At 42.3% G+C, this 23656-nt stretch overlaps 1 protein-coding gene across 1 annotated transcript; it reads left to right on the forward strand.

Annotated features, from left to right (window-relative positions):
* The first annotated feature begins 2241 nt into the window (after nucleotides 1-2241).
* On the forward strand, nucleotides 2242-17060 carry LOC125491070 (carcinine transporter-like). The gene is made up of 3 exons (XM_048632082.1): nucleotides 2242-2500; nucleotides 10071-10537; nucleotides 16386-17060. Exons 2-3 carry the CDS (start codon nucleotides 10146-10148, stop codon nucleotides 16660-16662), a joined length of 669 nt encoding a protein of 222 aa, XP_048488039.1. The 5' UTR covers nucleotides 2242-2500; nucleotides 10071-10145; the 3' UTR covers nucleotides 16663-17060.
* Nucleotides 17061-23656: the final 6596 nt, after the last annotated feature.

The raw sequence follows: 23656 nt of genomic DNA on the forward strand, positions 1-23656 counted from the left end.
TACTTACTACATTTAATATTTGTAACACTAAACGAGCATTCTTTGGTTCCGGATATTTTCGCTTTAGAACCAAAACATGGGTGGTAAAGATAATGTTTTGTTTAGGAAATTTCATAATGTAAAAGCGCGTAAAATTTTTAAGCGTCCGTAGTCGAGCTGGCTTCAGTTATCGTAACTGATCACTGAGGTTAAGCAACAACTGGCACGGTCAGCCATTGGATGGGTGACCGATTTCAACTGGTTCTTTTCTGGACGCTTCCGTGCTTCGGACGGCACGTTAAGCCGTGGGTCCCGGTTGCTGCTGCGGCAGCAGTCGTTAGGCCTAGTCAGAGGCCTTCGGGCAGCTTGAACACATCTGACAGTCGGGTTGCCCACTTAGACCCCCCGCAGACTGCAGACTTTTAGTCGGCCGATAGTTTGGTCGGGCTCTTAATCAGTATGGAGATGTATGGTAGTACGCACATTCAACGATTATGTATCGGCCGATACTCCATACTGATTAAGAGCCCGACCAAACTATCGACCGACTAAAAGTCTGCAGTCTGCGGGGGGTCTTAGCCGACAATTTCAGTGCATTTTACTCATCCAAAAACGGCGATACGGCTCGCGACGATCCAGCGGGCTGGGGAGAGTCCCACGCTAATTTGCCCTGTTTGTGGTGAGAACTGGAAATCTCTAGCAATAACTATGATTTAGTATGATGACCTAAGTGTTATTTTTTCATCGTAAAAATCCCACTTTTTGCGAGAAGTTCCGAGCCGAGAATCGAACCCGCTAAACCGTGACGTAACGCTTCAACTTACATCCTTCTGGTACACTTTTTGCTAATCTAGACTAACTTGAAACCTAGAAGTTGATTTGGTCAATAATTTTCAGACACTGTGAAGGATATTTTACAGTACCTACCTACAAGTTCAGTTTCTGAAATAACATTATATCTAGTAAATTTCCTATCTTCTTCTGTAAGTGCCTATGCCTATGTCGACATCGGTGAGAACACTATACCAAGCTATTTTTAACTGTTACAGCTTCTCGTTAGAGATTAGTACTTATAATCGTTACGTTTAAAAAAAAAGTTTTTATACCTAACTACAGTCCAACTATAAAGTCGTGAAAACGGAAGTGGATCCTAGCTAATTGTATAAGATCGTATTTATTTAATCGATCTGTTATATTTATTAAAGGACAAATCCGTTAAAAATCCGTAATCAATCAGTATTTTATTTTAAAAATGTATGTAAAAGTAAGTAAATAACTGATGATCATAAAAAGTCATAGCAAAATCGCACTCTTTGATGTCAGGACTTTATAGTTTGACTGTAAGCAGTGTCATTACAATGATGGTATGCTATGAATGAAAGATAAGGTATTTAAAGCAATTAATTATTTTGATTCGTGAATAGATTAGCTCCTGGATAAAATAAACTAAATGAAGTTATTATTTGATAGATTTACATTTATTTGCATTCAAGCCGTTAGTAATAAATTTACATTGACAGGGTTTTATAGGACAGTCAAATTTTTCGATTTAGCTAAATGTGTAGCGTGGGACGCCATCCAGATATGCGGATGACCTTCGACAGGCAGTCGATAGTGGTTGGATGAGGAAGGCAGAGGAAAAAAAATTGTGCCTCACCCTGGGGGATAGGTAGTAGGTACTACGATAGTATCTATCTGTGTCTACTATGTAGTTGTGTATAGGTATAACATTAATATATAATATATATTAATGTAAGGTATAACATTAATAATAATACCTTCAGTAAAGTCTCGCTAATCTGGACCCCTATTCTATTCTATTCTATTCTGAGAGGAGTTCTTACTTTTGCAGCAATCCGCACAAAAATTTTGGCAACGTAAGGGGAATTTCTAGAGAAGCTACCAGCTGTTTCGTCTATACAATCTACTTAGTCTGTGTGAAGGATTGTTTTCATGACTATCAAAAACGTTATCGTTAATTAACTGTATTTCATGAACATTTTTGGATTAATAAATATATTTTTCAGAGTGGGTAGGTAATTAAACAAAACTATTTAGAAAGAATTGTAGCGCCCCGATTTAGATCCAAATCTATTTTAGAGACGCGATCGATACTTTAGTCAAATTATTAACCATGATGCGATTCGATTCCAGTAAAAAAAAACGCAATGTCAACCGATAGGACCTTTGTGGATCGGGCAGTGTTTTAAGTAAATCAGTAATTCTCAATGCTATTTTATAAGCTGTTACTTAAAAGCAAGGCTAAATCTAAAACCCAGTCAGTTGGCAGTAAGCGCGGCAAGCCGCGTGCGCCTTTTGTTGAATCAGAAAAAAAAACAAAAGTAATTTTACGCGCGAACGTATAGTTACTCTGTGACGCTGTCAGTGCATGATTTTTTAAATTGGTGATCCCGCCATTGGAGAAATTAGGTTCTTTACAGTGCAGTGATTGGCTTATTGATTGAATTTATTGTGAATATTTTCTTTTGGTTTGGTTTGCTGCCATCGAAGGATAACTAAGGTAAGATATTTTTTTTATTTAAAGTTATTTTATAATTAAGTAAGTACTTATCTACCGCATTTCCCCATACCTAATAAAACTCCTAACGCTAGGGAGAAGAAATACCTACACTCACGGGCAATGAAAAAGTTCCACTCACAAAATTACGACACCGAACGACTTTAAAATTTTAACAAAATATTAACTTTTTTAGTTGGTAAAAAAAAAAACACGCACTCACGCCTTGTACTAATGTACTCCCTTGCGGGGTAGGCAGAGGACCAGAGGTGCATTGCTGCACCCACTTTTCGCCAGAATGTTATGTTAGTCCCAATGTAATAGGGGGCGGGCCTATTGCCATTTAACGGGCACATCCAAGACCCGAGAACAAATATCTGTGTTTAAACAAATATCTGCCCCAGCCGGGAATCGAACCCGGGACCATCGGCTCAGTAGTCAGGGTCACTAACCACTACGCCATTCGGCCGTCCTGCCGTTGGTAATATCCTAATATTCCTTCTAATGCTCTGTTAAATGTAAGTACTTCAATGTTGCAGAAACCGTCATTAAGCTAGCCTTTTCCGTTTAGGAGTAATTTGGTGCTTTTCTCCCTGGAAATGTTTCATTGCCCGTGAGATTTATTTAATTACTAGCTGTCCCCGCGCGCTTCGCTTCACCTTAAAAAGTTTTCCCGTGGGAATTCCGGGATAAAAAGTAGCCTATGTTCTATCCCAGGGTCTAAACCGTATGTATACCAAATTTCATTCAAATCCGTTCAGTAGTTTTGGCGTGAAAGAGTAACAGACAGACAGACACAGTTACTTTCGCATTTATAATATTAGTTAGGATTATGCTCACCACTGTACCTACAGTCCAACTATAAAGTCATGACAATAAAAAGTGCGATTTTGCTAAGACTTTTTGTCATTGTCAGTTATTAACTTACATTTACATACGTTTTCAAAATAAAATACCGGTTGATAATGGCTTTTTAACGGATTTGTCCTTAAAAAAATATAATAAGTAGATCAATTTAATACGGTCTTTAACAATTAGTTAGAATCCACTTCCGTTTTCAGGACTTTATAGTTTTACTGTAATTAATTCCTGAAGGAGTAGTTAGTTTTGACTCGCATGCGAGAGTCGTATGATCGCCGTTTTTGAATGAGTAAAATGCACTCAGGGTTCACATATACTTAGAAGCTACATGTGCAGATTTCATCACACTGTAAGAGTACGTTGTACTTTAATTCCTTATTTTTAAAGAATTATTTATTACATGACAGGATTCAAACCCACGGCCTCAAGAATGAGAGCCGAGGGCTTATCACACCACCACGACTCCAATGTAAATGGTATTTCAATCTTAAATAATTTTACATAATCAAAACACGGATATCCTACAGCTACCATATTCTAATTAAAAGTAGGTATTTAGGTACTTACTCATAATAATTATGTTTTATGTATAATATGTAGGTATGTATGACTAACAGATTTAATCAACTTCAATACAAAATTAATACCATTTAGTTTTTTTAATAACTTTGCATGATATTATTAACAAAGAGATTAGAATAAGCAGACTTTTGCTAATTAAGAAGGGCTGTAATTATTTAATTCAAGTAATTAAGTACATAGTAGTTATATACAAAGGAGTAATTAGAGATAAGAAATATCGGTCTTACCACAAATAAACTAGATGCACGTAAAAATAAAGATAAAGATAAAATACTCTTTATTACACACAAACAGAAACAGTTTTACAAATATTATGCAAAAGAAAATAAATAGTACAATCGGTGGCCTTATTACTAAAAGTAGTATGTATACTATGTATCCGTACACGTTCTTATCTATTAATTCATAAGTTATGTTAAGTAAAAGCATAAGTTTTTATTTTGACATTTGTATTTACAATGAGTCTATAAGTACTTCTGACGAATCCTAACTAATATTATAGGTAAATGCGAAAGTAACTGTGTCTGTCAGTCTGTTACTCTTTCACGCCAAAACTACTGAACGGATTTGAATGAAATTTGGTATTCACATGATCTAGACCCTGAAAAAGAACATAAGTATGCTACTTTTTATCGCGGAATTCCCACGGGAATTTTTTTAAGGCGAAGCGAAGCGGGCGGGAACAGCTATTTAATATAAATATCAAACAAAATATATCATCATCATCATCATCACGACCCATTACGTCCCCACTGCTGGGGCACGGGTCTCCTTCCAATGAAGGAAGGGTTTTAGGCCTAGTCCACCACGCTGGCCAAGTGCGGGTTGGTGGATCCCAACACAAGCAAGCTTGTGCTGAGAGAGTTGTCGGGTAAGTGGGCAACCCGACTGTCAGATGTTTTCAAGCCGCCCGAAGGCCTCTGACTAGGCTTAACAAAATATATATAGTTAATTAAACAATACAAAATGTAGTTTAGTTATATATTATTATTATGATTAATCCAACAAATATCATAATCTCAGACAGATTATGAAGATAAATATGCATTTAAAACTGAATAAGTAACAAGGATTAATAATTTGCAAAATTAAAAGCCTTTTAAGGACAAAATGCATTAAATTACATTAAAATCGCAAGGTCATTTGAAAGTGTATGTAATTTTATATAAATTGCATTACATTCAGGACTGTAAGTCCTTGATATGTATGCTTCTTATTTTTTTTATCTTGATTCAAAATATTGTAACATATTTACAAGTCACTTAAATCCACCCACGAGCAGATTTATTAATATTTTTTTCTTACAGTAAAATATATTTTTTGAAGTTCTGCAACCCGTTGAATTCTTTTGTATCGAAAATTCGTATTCGCATTTCACTTAACAGATTTTTAAAATTATTCATTTAGTTTTTGCTCAGTATCAATGTTATTCCTTTAAAAATATATTTTTTACTTAGTTTACTTATTTATAATGGTTTTTTTAAGTCCATGCTTAAGTATCTACCTACTTAGGTTTACTGTAGCCGGGCCCAACTTTAAATATAAATATGTGGGGACATCTCACACACGGCCATCTGACCCCAAGCTAGGTAGAACCTGTGTTATGGGTGTCGGACAGCTGATTTATCTACACAAATAGAAATTGAATATATAAACGACAACCAGACACAAGGCTCACAAATGCTCATCACACAAATGTTTGCCCTGGGCGGGATTCAAACCCGCGGTCCTCAGCTTCGGAAGCAGCTTCACTACCGCCTTAGCTACGGTGCCGTCGAACTTTGATGTACTTAACTACTAACTAGACATCGGTAGATAAACTTATAGAAATTAACAGTTACAGGCCAGTATTATTGTAGAGTACCTAATCCTTATAGAGTAGGCGTATATTCAAATAAATAATTAGCTAAATAAATGAAAAAATTTACACACTTTAATAATTATTGCGTTTGCGATTTTTTTCACAATCGTATACCTATAGCTGTCAAAATATGCAAGCTGAAGTGGCAGTGGGCTGGTCATATCTGCCGAAGAACCGATAACCGTTGGGGTAGACGAGTTCTCGAGTGGAGACCACGAACAGGCAAACGCAGCGTGGGACGCCCTCCTGCCCGCTGGACTGACGACCTTAGGCGGGTAGCCGGTAGTGGTTGGATGAGGAAGGCCGAGGACCGAGTGTTGTGGCGCTCCTTGGGAGAGGCCTATGTCCAGCAGTGGATGAATATTGGCTGATGATGATGATGATGATGATGATACCTATAGAAACACTCTCATCCATCCAAAGGTTGTCTGGTAGAGATTGCTATAAGCAATAAGGCCGCCTTTTTGTACTGTTTTATTTTTTAAGTTTTTTTGTAATTTTTGTTCTTGATGCAAATAAAGTGTACTGTATTGTATATGTTTATTTTTCTTACGAACTTATAGGAGTGAGTACCTAATGTACTTACCTATTTAAATATTTAATAACAGCTTTGGTAATAACAATAATAATGTACGAAGTATGTATTAAAACTAACAACTTTATTCTGAGCCTAAAGTCAAGGAACTATACAGGGGACAGATGACAATCAGCTGGTTAGCTCTGTTTAGGAATGGATGTGGCATATAGGTGGGTACAGCAAAACTATAAAGTCCTGAAAACGGAAGTGGTACCTAACTAATTGTTACAGGCCGTATTTAATCGATGTATTTATTAAAAGCCATTGCCAAATGGTATTTTATTTTTTAAATGTACTTTTATGTTAATGTAAGTACTGATAATGATAAAAAGTCTTTGCAAAATCGCACTCTCTAATGTCAGGACTTTATAGTTGGACTGTATTATGGTTATGACATATAGGGTGATTAAAAAAACATTGCCAAGAAGCATTTCTGCTCAACTGCAATGCAAAATTCAAAAAGTATATCTTAACCAGGATTAAAACGTGTTAAATATAATATTACGTGCGTCTTTATACACTCACGGGCAATGAAAAGGTTCCACTGAGAAAAGCACCAAATTACTTCTAAACGGAAAAGGCTAGCTTAATGCCGTCTTCTGCAACATTGAAGTACATTTCACTGAACATCAGGATATCACCAACAAAAATTGGTAATATTTTATTCCAATTTTAAATTAAATCTTTTAAAAAATTGGGGTCGTTTGTTGTCGGTATTTTGTGAGTGGAACTTTTTCATTGCCCGGCAGTGTAGGTAGTTTAATGAGTAAAAACGTAACTTTTTTTGGAAAATGCAAAAGTTTACATAATTATGACGAATTACTTAACAAGAACAAAAACTTTTCTCTTTAAAAAAATAGTGTTTTTTAACTAGAGGAAGCATAAACTCGGTTATTCCATATTTCTTTGTTTTTATTGTTGCCAAACGTTTGACGTTTTTTTAAGCTCTATGCATTTTTTACACTAATAGTGTTATAGAAAAAAGCTATTGTGGGTTTTTGAGACACACATTAACTAATTTGAGACATAGAGTCGGCTAATCCGGATTTAACAAAAACTATTAAGCACTGGGTTTTATACCACTACCACGGAATAGTAACTAGTACCCACTACAAAAAGGTACCTATAAATTTAAAAAACCTTACCTATAAATTTTACGTGGGAATCTGTATATATTTATGATGGTCAATTATTGCTAGGTTGAACCGAATGAGAATGTTCGAATGAGATTTTTTACAAGGCGACTTTAAATTTATTAGTTCAGTGGTTCAAATGATGCGCTATTTTCTTATGATATTATATCGGCAGCAGTCGTTAAGCCTATTCAGAGGCCTTCGCGCAGCTTGAAAACATCTGACAGTTGCGTTGCCCACTTACCCGACAACTCTCTCAGCACAAGCTTGCTTGTGTTGGGGTCCACCAACCCACACTAGGGCAGCGTGGTGCACTAGGCATAAACCCTTCCTTCATTGGAAGGAGACCCGTGCCCCAGCAGTGGGGACGTGATGGGTCGTGAATGTCGTGATGAATGTGATGAATGTCTCATATGCCTTCTCCATTTTGCACATTTCTTACAAATAAGTATTCACACTACAAGAAAACACACAATTATAGACCAGCGTCGTGATCAGTAACCAACGGGGTCACTGCCGACGCCACACACACAAATACCACCCTTGTTACCTACTGCATAAGACTCCAAACCCTACAGCAGAGTTAAGAAATACTCACCTATTCGCATAGCAAAACATTTTCAGTCCTAATCCGTTGAAAAAAGACTTAAACTCGAATGTTAAAGGTATAGTGCATGCGTTTAGAAGTTAGTATCATTTAGTAATTATCAATTTTCATGTTTTACATACAATGGGGATTCTTATTGCTTGTTTTCTGATGAAAAAAGACAATAAATTTAAAATTCAGGGTGAATTATGGAGCAGCGGTAATGGAGGATGATTGATACAGTTTTTTTTTAATTATAGTGATCTTGGAAGCAAGTTCTATGTCATGGTTTGCGTTTAATTAAGTACTAGTTTATTAGTTTTGGTACATACCTACCTAAGTATCTAATTTGTACTTAAATATTGTAATTTGTCAATGTAAGTAAGGCTCTTAGAAATAGCCTCAATATTATTATAAATATTTTTTATAATACGTAAAGTTGTTACAATAATTTTAAATTTAAACTGTTGAACCGATTTAGATCAATCTTGCAATATAATCAATATGACAATATTTGCTGACAATGACATGCGTGTCCCAAATACCTGAATAACCACCATAATTTATAGGCTTACGTGGAGTGGGACACCCTCCAAACCTCTGTGCTTAAAAGGTATTTTTAGACAAGTAGCCGGTAGTGGCTGGATGAGGAAAGCTGAGGACAGAATCGACGATTATCATGAATTTTCGCATCCTATAAATCCTGAAAGTATAGGTAAATATATCCAAGGCGAAAGTTTGTGAGTAGGTATGTATAATGTGTATGATTGTTACTTTTTCACGTCAAAACGGCTGAACCGATTTTAATGAAATTTGGTATGGAAGTATGGAGTTAGCTGACATCCTGGATTAACACATAAGCTACTTTTTATCTCGGAATTCAAACCAAAAACTTTTTAGGCGAAGCGTAGCTCGCGGGAACAGCTAGTAACAGAATAATACAAAAGTAAAGCTTAAAAACTTGAGAGTTTATGTCGTTTAAAAGATTTAGACCATTTATTATCTTGATCATAGGCCACAGTAGGGTATCTAGATAAATCATAGCTTAACAAAAGTCCTTGCATAACCTACTTTCAGTTTTGGCCTATAGTTTAAGGCTGTTAAGAAATCGAGGCAGTGCCTAGGTCCTTACTAAATGCCTGTACCTTAGCTACATGTCTACCCAGATGTAGGTATATAAATGTACTCGACCTATGTTTTAAAACTTGTTTGGCCTTGGTTTTAAATAAAGACCACTTGTAGGCTTTTGAAAAGATTAGGTAGATGTGTATTTTTAGGCTTAATTTATTCAGATACAAATGATAAGTCAATGTGACCCACAGGTATACACCCCCTTGGGGTCAACTCAATCACAGAACCTCACTGAATCATTAAAGGATTATCGATAACGGGCTTAGATTAAGAATATACGAACAAGATTAATTATAAGATGGAGCGTCAATTCCAAAGAAACTGAGCTCTTATTTTGTTTTGTATGTAATTCACCATACTTGTTCGTAAATCGTTAACTTAAGTTTTACAATAAATAAAGATGTTTGCTATGCCGCGGCTTACAGTAATCGAAGTGCAGCCTGGTAAGCATAGTGATTTTATAGACACATCTTCCACTGAATACGTAAATAGATTGCGTGAAAAAATACGTGACAATTAAGTCTGGATTTTAAATGATACCTATTAGTGGGACACCCTCCATTCCGAAATGAATTATATAAATATCTCAATATATTAAAACTAGGTACGTAATAATTAACACTATGTAACCTACAGACTAGGGTTATAGAGTACCTACTAGGATGTAAGTTTAGTAAGAATAAATATATGTACTTAGTTATTATAATTTTGAGATATTTAGTACAATATCCGGCCTTATCGCTAAATGTCTTCCAGACACGCTAAGGCAGCATGAACGTCCAATCTTTCCTACACCCCGTGTGTAAATGTTAAGTACTTAAATTTAATTTCCTTTGTTACAGGCTAGCAACAAAAAGGGCATGCATTTAAATTAAAAACAAACATATTTTTTTATAAAAAGAAAGAAAGCAAACAAAATGGCGCCCCAAGAAAGAACAACACCCTGCGCGCCAGAAGACGATTCCCGCCCAAACTCGACCATAGACCACAACCTGTCAAACATCGCTCTCGGAGAAGGATTCGTCAACAAAGCGTTTGTAAACGAAAACGACAGTCCAGAAATCCCGCCGAAACAACACACTGGCGGGAAAGAAGAAAAAAATAACAGTCAAAAAAAGAACACAGATTTCGACGATTTATTGCCATACGTTGGAGAATTTGGACTTTACCAGAAAATTTTGTTCCTACTGATGATACCTTTTGCATTTTTTGTGGCGTTCGTGTATTTTTCACAAATATTCATGACTCTTGTACCGGAGCAGCACTGGTGCTGGGTGCCCGAGCTGGCCAACCTCACTGTGGAGGCAAGGTGAGTTTTACCTACACCTTAGAAGTTTCACACAAAAATAATACCTTTGCACACATCACTACCCATCACGTCCCCACTGCTGGGGTTTAGGGTTTTAGGGTTTAGGCTTAGTCCACCACGCTGGGCCGCTGGCCTACTGCGGGTTGGTGGACATATCATGTTTACCTAGGTATATTATTAAGTAGCATCCGGGTAAATACCTAAGTACTTAAAGGTACTTGAGCACATAAAATCTGCAAGTTGAAACTGCAGTGAGCCATACATCAATAACCTTCCACCTAAAGGTTGAATAAATCGCTTTTAGTGATGACCGCCATTTTTGTACCTATGAGTTAGTATACAGGGTGATTGGTAAATCGGTGTATCCTTTAAATGATTAACTTATTTCCACTGTCGATTGAACTGATAATTTCTGAAATATTTGAGATAAGTATAGATAGGTATCTAGTATAGTTAAGTTTTTTTTCAGTTATTAATAAGTAGTTCTGTTGGAACATAACACAATGGTAATTTGTAGGGAAAATCAAAAGATCTTAATAAGTACCCTCGTGTAGGTTAGAACGCGTAATCTAACAAACCTAAAAACTTTTTACAGTAATTAAAAATGCAACCACCCATGACTTACATTACGTTAATTAAACCAGAAGATCCGGCTTCATTGAGTAAACAAATTAAGATAATAATATTCTCTATATACTACCAATACAGTTACAATCCTTACTAATACTATAAATGCGAAAGTAACTGTGTCTGTCTGTCTGTCTGTTACTCTTTCACGCCAAAACTACGAACGGATTTGAATGATATTTTGTATACATACGGTCTAGACCCTGGGAAAGAACATAGGCTACTTTTTATCCCGTAATTCCCACGGGAAAACTTTTTAAGGCGAAGCGAAGCTCACGGGAACAGCTAGTAGTTAATAATGCTGGGCAGAGCTACATGGCTGCACCAACTTTTAATTGGTATAACAGACCTTTTCTATTCTATTCTGGGGTGTTAGGTGTAAGTGCCTGCACCTGGCTCTCTCGAATGGAACCTTTGTACACATCGCGTAAAGGCCTATACAGGGTGTTGCGAAAAGGGTATACTAAGCCGAAAGGGGATGACTCAGAGGGTAATTCTGAACAAAAGTTGTTTCGTCTTTATGCCTTTCGGCTTTATACCCTTTTTGCAACATCCTGTATAAACTGCCTTCCAAAGCTTGAACCATTTCCCACCACGCTGGTCCACTGCGGGTTGCTGGGTTCACACATCTAGATGTGCAGGTTTCCTCAAGATTTTTTCCTTAACCGTCCATAACAGATTTTGATTCTTATGTTAGATTTTGGAGCATTTTAAAGAATTACTGCCCTAGCTCGGAATTGAACCGGAGACCATCGGCGCATCAGTCTTTACCACTGCGCCATCCGGTCTGTCATATCACGTGTCATATTATAATCCTGACTAATACTATAAATGCGATAGTAACTGTGTCTGTCTGTCTGTCTGTTACTCTTTCACGCCAAAAATACTGAACAGATTTGAATGAAATTTGGTATACCCTGGTCTAGACCCTGGGAAAGAACACAGGCTACTTTTTATCCCGGAATTCCCACAGGAAAACTTTTTAAGCCGAAGCGAAGCTCGCGGGAACAGCTAGTTATAACATAAATTAAAACATGAAATAACTTAAGGTAGGACCAAACTAGTCTATTTGCATTGCTTGCAAAAAATCAGGAAGCTAAATAAATCTATTTGAATATTATTTTGACCTCGATAATATTTTGGATCACCTTGTGTTTGTCAATTATAAAATTAATGTTATTGATTGATTTATGTTTTGTACAGTCATAGCATATCTATAAATTGGTATAAAAAGTGATCTAATGAACTTATTAGCATAGCTCAGACACATTTTAATGGTAGCAAAACATTTAAACAAATAAATAACAAGATGCAATTAAGTTTAAATTAAAGTTGTCATTAATTTGATTTATAAGTAACTAGATAATAATATAACACAGGCTAGAATTTATATGCAAACTTGTAACATTCTTGTATGTAACACAGTTATAAAATAACCATCACGCAATCTTAAAACAGGGTTAAGTTCCACGAAGATATCCCTTCTAATGTATCTAACGTATAATATACAGGGTGTTGCAAAAAGGGTACCTATACTAATCCGAAACCTAATTGTTTAGAAACTTTGTTGGTTACGTGACTTTTTACTATGGAGAATGTTTTTTTTTCGTGAATTTTGAAATTCTGATTTCAGTTTAGGACTTAGATATAGGTACCATGCTGCACATGTAGGTTTCGGCTTAGTATACCCTTTTTGCAACACCCTGTATATGAATGACCGTTTACCTACGCTATTTTATAGCGAATAAAGCGAAGTGTTCGATAGCTTGTCTGACAGACCTACAGACAACCGGACGGACATCCGTAAACGCCTTAACGAAGGTCGATGTAAAAGATAGTACACGATGCAGACTATCCAATTTAAATACAACATGGTTTAGCACATCTAGAGGTTAACCCGCCAAACCACCGTGGATCTGCCTGGTGGGAAATGAAACTTATAAACTCCAGCCAGGACCAGCGTGATGGGAAATTGTCTAAGTAATCTTGGGAAGGCAGTTTGGACCTGTGGATACGCTCGAAGGTTCTACTCGAGACAATGTCAGATGCAGGCACTAACACGAAAACAGTATATATAACACACCGTCCAAACCGAAACTTTTTTCAGGAGATATCGTTGACTAGGTAGGTTTTGTTTTAATTTGATGATTAATGAATCAAGAATCTAGACTATTAGCCACGCTAAGCTAACTCATTTGTAGAATAGCAAACTTATCATTCTTATGAATAATACAGTAGTAACTAGTAAACGATACAGCTCTGAGACAGACACAATACAGCAAAAAGTTAATGTCTTAATTTCAGATTCCATTCTTGTTGTTCTATTTGTTCATTTTTAACAAAAGCATGTACCTTCGTCATGCAACAGGCTAATAGTAATTAAGTAATCTACACGAAAAAACTACGGAAAATACTTAAAACTATGATTACCTTAGTGGCTGGATTTTTTATGATAATGATAACTTATGTTCCAAAACGGCGATATGGTTCGCAACCTATCACGTGAGTACGAATGTGCTGCGAAAAGTGGGTGACTCGCAGCCACCTCTGACTACCCCTTCTGGGATTACAGTCGTGAGTGCATATACATGTCGCAGGCATTTTGTAAGATCTCGCCGTTTACATACGGCGTCGTCAGTTTACAAACGCTCGCTGTTTTGTAATATGCCGAGGGCAAAATGTATATTGCCGTGTCATTTTATATTATGCCACAACATTTCATTGACAATCCATACGCCGTTTACATAATGCCGCGGCAAATTGAAGAATTTAGTTCTGGTTCTTACCACGCGCGGCGCTGTTGATCACAACAACAAAAATGGCTTCAAGTAGTGGTTCTGTGACTCAATAAATACTCAAAACAGTGCAAATATTACGATTGTAGAAGCATTTTCACCAAATAATTGTGACTTTAAAGTCATTTATTACAGTACAGGAGCAGTAAAAAGACCGTAGACAAACGACAACGTTTTTGAGGTTATCCCGCACCTAAAAACTACTACGTTATCCATAGATCCCGTTGTACGGAGGACACCTGCAGGATATTAATTTAGAGCTTCATAAATTGTTTAGTAAAGGGTTTAGCGTTTTCCTAAGTTTAGTGCATTCGGGCCAAGTGTTTGTTTTTATCTGGAAATGCCTAGTTTTATTGATCTGTATAAATGACTACTTTTTTTATTTAAATGTAGGTATCTTTTTATTAAATATTTAAACTTATGTAGTACCTGCTTAGGTACCTACTTTAGAAATAAAAGTAAAAAGTCTTACTTGAAATTCTGAAATAAAGTCAGATGTTTCCATTTGTTCCAAGTTCAAACTGTGTTTTATCATGGTCACCCTAAAACTGCAACTAACGTCGAAATCAGAACGATTGAACGAGTTATCAATATGCCTTCGGCAAATTACAAAACAGCGAGCGTTTGTAAACTGAATACGCCGTATGTAAACGGCGAGATCTTACAAAATGCCTGCGACATACATACAACTTATGTTCCTACCTTATGTTGGTACTAGGGCATGCAATACCGGTAATATTTTCAATACCGGTATTGAGTTCCGGTATTAGAACTCAATACCGGGATCCCGGTATTAATACCGGTATGAGACTTCCTTGTTATAAATGGCAAAATACAACAAGAAAAAGCAATCAAATTCTGTATTATGTAATATTTTTTACGAGAATTGAGTATTAAGAGTTAAAATTTTAGAACGCATGGACAACAAGTAGGTTTCCAAAGGCCAAAAACAGCATGTAACGGTTGAAAACAAGTGCACTTTCATAGTATATAGGAGCACAAGGCAAACTATATCTTAATCGCTTGATTTATAGCCTAAAAAAGGTCCGATTCCGGTATTACTTCAATACCGGTATTAACTTTCAATACCGGTATTGAAAAAAGCATGGATTTTGTCCGGGATGCCGGTATTACGCAATACCGGTATTGCGGTATTGCATGCCCTAGTTGGTACCTAATTCTTCTTGGGAGCTGCTATGCCCGACAGACAAAATCAAAAGATTTGTAAACCAAAACGTAAGTCCCAAAAAATACGTCATCTTCTGACAGATTCTATCTAATGATACCTAACTAGATACATAATATGTACCTACCATGTAAGTATAAAAAAAAACATAGAAATTAATCAATTGGTCTGACTCTAACTCTACTAAGGTACCTACATTTTGTCGATAGTTAGAGTTAATTGAAGTCACTTAAAGTGACTTAAGTACTTGTATCTAGTTTTCTTCCTGTTTTCTTATAATCACGTCCACATCCGGCTACAACCTACCGGAACGGATGTCCGGACACTCCGAACTAACTTCAAACACAAATCAATCAGACGGTTCATTGCCCACAGCCTTGTAGCAACATTACACGATTGTTAATGACCTTTGCTATTGTTTGGACCGGAGTTGCGGTTTGAGGTCGACGGTCGATGCTTCGCACGTAACGGTCGGTGGTTGCGCGGGCGCAGCGGCGGCGGTCGTGAATTCTTGCAGATGTTTTTTTCACTTGTTATTGTTGGCACGTCGGTAATAAGACAAACACTAGACCTGGATTAAGCTAAGCGTCCACTTTTTAGCATCGTATGCAATGGAAGGAATTCTTTTTATAGAAAATCACACAAGTGCATCCTCTTCATCGGCATTGCTGACGCCGTTTCTCCATACATTTAATGACAATCGTGGCATCGATACCGATAGGTGGACGCTTACAAGCCCTTAGGTTAGGGCCTAACCACACAAACTTAGACAGTGTTAAACACCAGTTTAGCGCTGTCAAACGCCTGATAAATCTGTAAAATTTAGTTTTAATCACTTCTTAAACAATGTTTAAAGTTTTTTGTGGTATTAAATAGTAATTATTTATTGGTGTAGAGAAAGAATAAGGCAGTTTATTTTGTCGTATAATCATGATCCTTGTATCATAGAAAACCGCCACAGGCTATACAGCCACCGATATAGGTCTCTCCCAAGGAGCGCCACCACATTCTGTTCTTGACCTTCCACTTGTTTAAGCTGAAGGCTTACCACCATCGCGCAGTGTCTATCCTCTGTCAAATCTGACATAACTTGTATGGATCTGACAGATGTTTGACAGGCGAATGACACTGCTTATGGATTGTTAATTGCTAATGTGTCGGTGGTGATCCGGTAGCTGGCCTTAACTTTATAAAAGAGTAATACTTAAGTACCCATTAAAATCTCCTCCTCATGTTCCAGACGAGCCCTAGCCATCCCGCCGCTCTCCTCCGGCCCGTACAGCCACGACCGCTGTCGCATGTACTCAGCGGACTGGGCCGCGGCGCTGGCGGCCGGGCGGACCACGCCTGACGACGAGTGGGCCGTCGTCCCCTGCACTAGCGGCTGGGAGTACAACCGGACTGACGTGCCGTATAGCACCATCGCTTCTGAGGTGGGTGAAGTTACCCCGTGTCCCACGCGAACATATAGGTATGCGAAGCATATAAGGAAGAGGGTGTCCCACGCGAACATATAGGTATGCGAAGCATATAAGGAAGAGGGTGTCCCACGCTCTATATAGGTATGCTGCACATATAAGTGCGAGGGTGTCCCACGCTCTATATAAGGGCGCTAAGGAATAGGCTTCCTCCCCGTGCTGGTGTCTCTCGACGCCGCATGTACTCAGCGGACTGGGCCGCGGCGCTGGCGGCCGGGCGGACCACGCCTGACGACGAGTGGGCCGTCGTCCCCTGCACTAGCGGCTGGGAGTACAACCGGACTGACGTGCCGTATAGCACCATCGCTTCTGAGGTGGGTGAAGTTACCCCGTGTCCCACGCGAACATATAGGTATGCGAAGCATATAAGGAAGAGGGTGTCCCACGCGAACATATAGGTATGCGAAGCATATAAGGAAGAGGGTGTCCCACGCTCTATATACTTATGCGAAGCATATAAGGAAGAGGGTGTCCCACGCGAACATATAGGTATGCGAAGCATATAAGGAAGAGGGTGTCCCACGCGAACATATAGGTATGCGAAGCATATAAGGAAGAGGGTGTCCCACGCTCTATATACTTATGCGAAGCATATAAGGAAGAGGGTGTCCCACGCGAACATATAGGTATGCGAAGCATATAAGGAAGAGGGTGTCCCACGCTCTATATAGGTATGCGAAGCATATAAGGAAGAGGGTGTCCCACGCTCTATATAAGGGCGCTAAGGAATAGGCTTCCTCCCCGTGCTGGTGTCTCTCGACGCCGCATGTACTCAGCGGACTGGGCCGCGGCGCTGGCGGCCGGGCGGACCACGCCTGACGACGAGTGGGCCGTCGTCCCCTGCACTAGCGGCTGGGAGTACAACCGGACTGACGTGCCGTATAGCACCATCGCTTCTGAGGTGGGTGAAGTTACCCCGTGTCCCACGCGAACATATAGGTATGCGAAGCATATAAGGAAGAGGGTGTCCCACGCGAACATATAGGTATGCGAAGCATATAAGGAAGAGGGTGTCCCACGCTCTATATACTTATGCGAAGCATATAAGGAAGAGGGTGTCCCACGCGAACATATAGGTATGCGAAGCATATAAGGAAGAGGGTGTCCCACGCGAACATATAGGTATGCGAAGCATATAAGGAAGAGGGTGTCCCACGCTCTATATAAGGGCGCTAAGGAATAGGCTTCCTCCCCGTGCTGGTGTCTCTCGACGCCGCATGTACTCAGCGGACTGGGCCGCGGCGCTGGCGGCCGGGCGGACCACGCCTGACGACGAGTGGGCCGTCGTCCCCTGCACTAGCGGCTGGGAGTACAACCGGACTGACGTGCCGTATAGCACCATCGCTTCTGAGGTGGGTGAAGTTACCCCGTGTCCCACGCGAACATATAGGTATGCGAAGCATATAAGGAAGAGGGTGTCCCACGCGAACATATAGGTATGCGAAGCATATAAGGAAGAGGGTGTCCCACGCGAACATATAGGTATGCGAAGCATATAAGGAAGAGGGTGTCCCACGCGAACATATAGGTATGCGAAGCATATAAGAAAGAGGGTGTCCCACGCTCTATATAAGGGCGCTAAGGAATAGGCTTCCTCCCCGTGCTGGTGTCTCTCGACGCCGCATGTACTCAGCGGACTGGGCCGCGGCGCTGGCGGCCGGGCGGACCACGCCTGACGACGAGTGGGCCGTCGTCCCCTGCACTAGCGGCTGGGAGTACAACCGGACTGACGTGCCGTATAGCACCATCGCTTCTGAGGTGGGTGAAGTTACCCCGTGTCCCACGCGAACATATAGGTATGCGAAGCATATAAGGAAGAGGGTGTCCCACGCGAACATATAGGTATGCGAAGCATATAAGGAAGAGGGTGTCCCACGCGAACATATAGGTATGCGAAGCATATAAGGAAGAGGGTGTCCCACGCGAACATATAGGTATGCGAAGCATATAAGAAAGAGGGTGTCCCACGCTCTATATAAGGGCGCTAAGGAATAGGCTTCCTCCCCGTGCTGGTGTCTCTCGACGCCGCATGTACTCAGCGGACTGGGCCGCGGCGCTGGCGGCCGGGCGGACCACGCCTGACGACGAGTGGGCCGTCGTCCCCTGCACTAGCGGCTGGGAGTACAACCGGACTGACGTGCCGTATAGCACCATCGCTTCTGAGGTGGGTGAAGTTACCCCGTGTCCCACGCGAACATATAGGTATGCGAAGCATATAAGGAAGAGGGTGTCCCACGCTCTATATACTTATGCGAAGCATATAAGGAAGAGGGTGACCCACGCGAACATATAGGTATGCGAAGCATATAAGGAAGAGGGTGTCCCACGCGAACATATAGGTATGCGAAGCATATAAGAAAGAGGGTGTCCCACGCTCTATATAAGGGCGCTAAGGAATAGGCTTCCTCCCCGTGCTGGTGTCTCTCGACGCCGCATGTACTCAGCGGACTGGGCCGCGGCGCTGGCGGCCGGGCGGACCACGCCTGACGACGAGTGGGCCGTCGTCCCCTGCACTAGCGGCTGGGAGTACAACCGGACTGACGTGCCGTATAGCACCATCGCTTCTGAGGTGGGTGAAGTTACCCCGTGTCCCACGCGAACATATAGGTATGCGAAGCATATAAGGAAGAGGGTGTCCCACGCTCTATATAGGTATGCGAAGCATATAAGAAAGAGGGTGTCCCACGCTCTATATAAGGGCGCTAAGGAATAGGCTTCCTCCCCGTGCTGGTGTCTCTCGACGCCGCATGTACTCAGCGGACTGGGCCGCGGCGCTGGCGGCCGGGCGGACCACGCCTGACGACGAGTGGGCCGTCGTCCCCTGCACTAGCGGCTGGGAGTACAACCGGACTGACGTGCCGTATAGCACCATCGCTTCTGAGGTGGGTGAAGTTACCCCGTGTCCCACGCGAACATATAGGTATGCGAAGCATATAAGGAAGAGGGTGTCCCACGCGAACATATAGGTATGCGAAGCATATAAGGAAGAGGGTGTCCCACGCGAACATATAGGTATGCGAAGCATATAAGGAAGAGGGTGTCCCACGCGAACATATAGGTATGCGAAGCATATAAGGAAGAGGGTGTCCCACGCTCTATATAGGTATGCGAAGCATATAAGGAAGAGGGTGTCCCACGCGAACATATAGGTATGCGAAGCATATAAGAAAGAGGGTGTCCCACGCTCTATATACTTATGCTGCACATTTAAGTGCGAGGGTGTCCCACGCTCTATATAAGGGCGCTAAGGAATAGGCTTCCTCCCCGTGCTGGTGTCTCTCGACGCCGCATGTACTCAGCGGACTGGGCCGCGGCGCTGGCGGCCGGGCGGACCACGCCTGACGACGAGTGGGCCGTCGTCCCCTGCACTAGCGGCTGGGAGTACAACCGGACTGACGTGCCGTATAGCACCATCGCTTCTGAGGTGGGTGAAGTTACCCCGTGTCCCACGCGAACATATAGGTATGCGAAGCATATAAGGAAGAGGGTGTCCCACGCGAACATATAGGTATGCGAAGCATATAAGGAAGAGGGTGTCCCACGCGAACATATAGGTATGCGAAGCATATAAGGAAGAGGGTGTCCCACGCGAACATATAGGTATGCGAAGCATATAAGAAAGAGGGTGTCCCACGCTCTATATAAGGGCGCTAAGGAATAGGCTTCCTCCCCGTGCTGGTGTCTCTCGACGCCGCATGTACTCAGCGGACTGGGCCGCGGCGCTGGCGGCCGGGCGGACCACGCCTGACGACGAGTGGGCCGTCGTCCCCTGCACTAGCGGCTGGGAGTACAACCGGACTGACGTGCCGTATAGCACCATCGCTTCTGAGGTGGGTGAAGTTACCCCGTGTCCCACGCGAACATATAGGTATGCGAAGCATATAAGGAAGAGGGTGTCCCACGCGAACATATAGGTATGCGAAGCATATAAGGAAGAGGGTGTCCCACGCGAACATATAGGTATGCGAAGCATATAAGGAAGAGGGTGTCCCACGCGAACATATAGGTATGCGAAGCATATAAGAAAGAGGGTGTCCCACGCTCTATATAAGGGCGCTAAGGAATAGGCTTCCTCCCCGTGCTGGTGTCTCTCGACGCCGCATGTACTCAGCGGACTGGGCCGCGGCGCTGGCGGCCGGGCGGACCACGCCTGACGACGAGTGGGCCGTCGTCCCCTGCACTAGCGGCTGGGAGTACAACCGGACTGACGTGCCGTATAGCACCATCGCTTCTGAGGTGGGTGAAGTTACCCCGTGTCCCACGCGAACATATAGGTATGCGAAGCATATAAGGAAGAGGGTGTCCCACGCGAACATATAGGTATGCGAAGCATATAAGGAAGAGGGTGTCCCACGCTCTATATAGGTATGCTGCACATATAAGTGCGAGGGTGTCCCACGCTCTATATAAGGGCGCTAAGGAATAGGCTTCCTCCCCGTGCTGGTGTCTCTCGACGCCGCATGTACTCAGCGGACTGGGCCGCGGCGCTGGCGGCCGGGCGGACCACGCCTGACGACGAGTGGGCCGTCGTCCCCTGCACTAGCGGCTGGGAGTACAACCGGACTGACGTGCCGTATAGCACCATCGCTTCTGAGGTGGGTGAAGTTACCCCGTGTCCCACGCGAACATATAGGTATGCGAAGCATATAAGGAAGAGGGTGTCCCACGCGAACATATAGGTATGCGAAGCATATAAGGAAGAGGGTGTCCCACGCGAACATATAGGTATGCGAAGCATATAAGGAAGAGGGTGTCCCACGCGAACATATAGGTATGCGAAGCATATAAGAAAGAGGGTGTCCCACGCTCTATATAGGTATGCGAAGCATATAGGAAAGAGGGTGTCCCACGCGAACATATAGGTATGCGAAGCATATAAGAAAGAGGGTGTCCCACGCTATATATAGGTGTGCGAAGCATATAAGGAAGAGGGTGTCCCACGCGAACATATAGGTATGCGAAGCATATAAGGAAGAGGGTGTCCCACGCTCTATATAGGTATGCGAAGCATATAAGGAAGAGGGTGTCCCACGCTCTATATAGGTATGCGAAGCATATAAGGAAGAGGGTGTCCCACGCTCTATATAGGTATGCTGCACATATAAGTGCGAGGGTGTCCCACGCTCTATATAAGGGCGCTAAGGAATAGGCTTCCTCCCCGTGCTGGTGTCTCTCGACGCCGCATGTACTCAGCGGACTGGGCCGCGGCGCTGGCGGCCGGGCGGACCACGCCTGACGACGAGTGGGCCGTCGTCCCCTGCACTAGCGGCTGGGAGTACAACCGGACTGACGTGCCGTATAGCACCATCGCTTCTGAGGTGGGTGAAGTTACCCCGTGTCCCACGCGAACATATAGGTATGCGAAGCATATAAGGAAGAGGGTGTCCCACGCGAACATATAGGTATGCGAAGCATATAAGGAAGAGGGTGTCCCACGCGAACATATAGGTATGCGAAGCATATAAGGAAGAGGGTGTCCCACGCGAACATATAGGTATGCGAAGCATATAAGGAAGAGGGTGTCCCACGCGAACATATAGGTATGCGAAGCATATAAGGAAGAGGGTGTCCCACGCTCTATATAGGTATGCGAAGCATATAAGGAAGAGGGTGTCCCACGCTCTATATAGGTATGCGAAGCATATAAGGAAGAGGGTGTCCCACGCTCTATATAGGTATGCTGCACATATAAGTGCGAGGGTGTCCCACGCTCTATATAGGTATGCGAAGCATATAAGGAAGAGGGTGTCCCACGCTCTATATAGGTATGCGAAGCATATAAGGAAGAGGGTGTCCCACGCGAACATATAGGTATGCGAAGCATATAAGGAAGAGGGTGTCCCACGCTCTATATAGGTATGCGAAGCATATAAGGAAGAGGGTGTCCCACGCGAACATATAGGTATGCGAAGCATATAAGGAAGAGGGTGTCCCACGCGAACATATAGGTATGCGAAGCATATAAGGAAGAGGGTGTCCCACGCGAACATATAGGTATGCGAAGCATATAAGGAAGAGGGTGTCCCACGCTCTATATAGGTATGCGAAGCATATAAGGAAGAGGGTGTCCCACGCTCTATATAGGTATGCGAAGCATATAAGTGCGAGGGTGTCCCACGCGAACATATAGGTATGCGAAGCATATAAGGAAGAGGGTGTCCCACGCTCTATATAGGTATGCGAAGCATATAAGGAAGAGGGTGTCCCACGCTCTATATAGGTATGCGAAGCATATAAGTGCGAGGGTGTCCCACGCGAACATATAGGTATGCGAAGCATATAAGGAAGAGGGTGTCCCACGCTCTATATAGGTATGCGAAGCATATAAGTGCGAGGGTGTCCCACGCTCTATATAGGTATGCTGCACATATAAGTGCGAGGGTGTCCCACGCTCTATATAAGGGCGCTAAGGAATAGGCTTCCTCCCCGTGCTGGTGTCTCTCGACGCCGCATGTACTCAGCGGACTGGGCCGCGGCGCTGGCGGCCGGGCGGACCACGCCTGACGACGAGTGGGCCGTCGTCCCCTGCACTTGCGGCTGGGAGTACAACCGGACTGACGTGCCGTATAGCACCATCGCTTCTGAGGTGGGTGAAGTTACCCCGTGTCCCACGCGAACATATAGGTATGCGAAGCATATAAGGAAGAGGGTGTCCCACGCTCTATATAGGTATGCGAAGCATATAAGGAAGAGGGTGTCCCACGCTCTATATACTTATGCGAAGCATATAAGAAAGAGGGTGTCCCACGCTATATATAGGTGTGCGAAGCATATAAGGAAGAGGGTGTCCCACGCGAACATATAGGTATGCGAAGCATATAAGAAAGAGGGTGTCCCACGCTCTATATACTTATGCGAAGCATATAAGAAAGAGGGTGTCCCACGCTATATATAGGTATGCGAAGCATATAAGTGCGAGGGTGTCCCACGCTATATATAGGTATGCGAAGCATATAAGGAAGAGGGTGTCCCACGCGAACATATAGGTATGCGAAGCATATAAGAAAGAGGGTGTCCCACGCTCTATATACTT

The sequence above is a fragment of the Plutella xylostella genome, chromosome 30, assembly GCF_932276165.1.
Source record: "Plutella xylostella chromosome 30, ilPluXylo3.1, whole genome shotgun sequence".
NCBI classification, from domain to species: Eukaryota; Metazoa; Arthropoda; class Insecta; order Lepidoptera; family Plutellidae; genus Plutella; species Plutella xylostella.

Excerpts from the sequence above, each read along its gene's own strand:
- LOC125491070 (XM_048632082.1), top strand. The coding sequence starts at position 10,146 with ATGGCGCCCCAAGAAAGAACAACACCCTGCGCGCCAGAAGACGATTCC. Across the intron at positions 10,538-16,385 it reads AACCTCACTGTGGAGGCAAG|ACGAGCCCTAGCCATCCCGC; the intron begins GTGAGTTTTACC and ends CTCATGTTCCAG.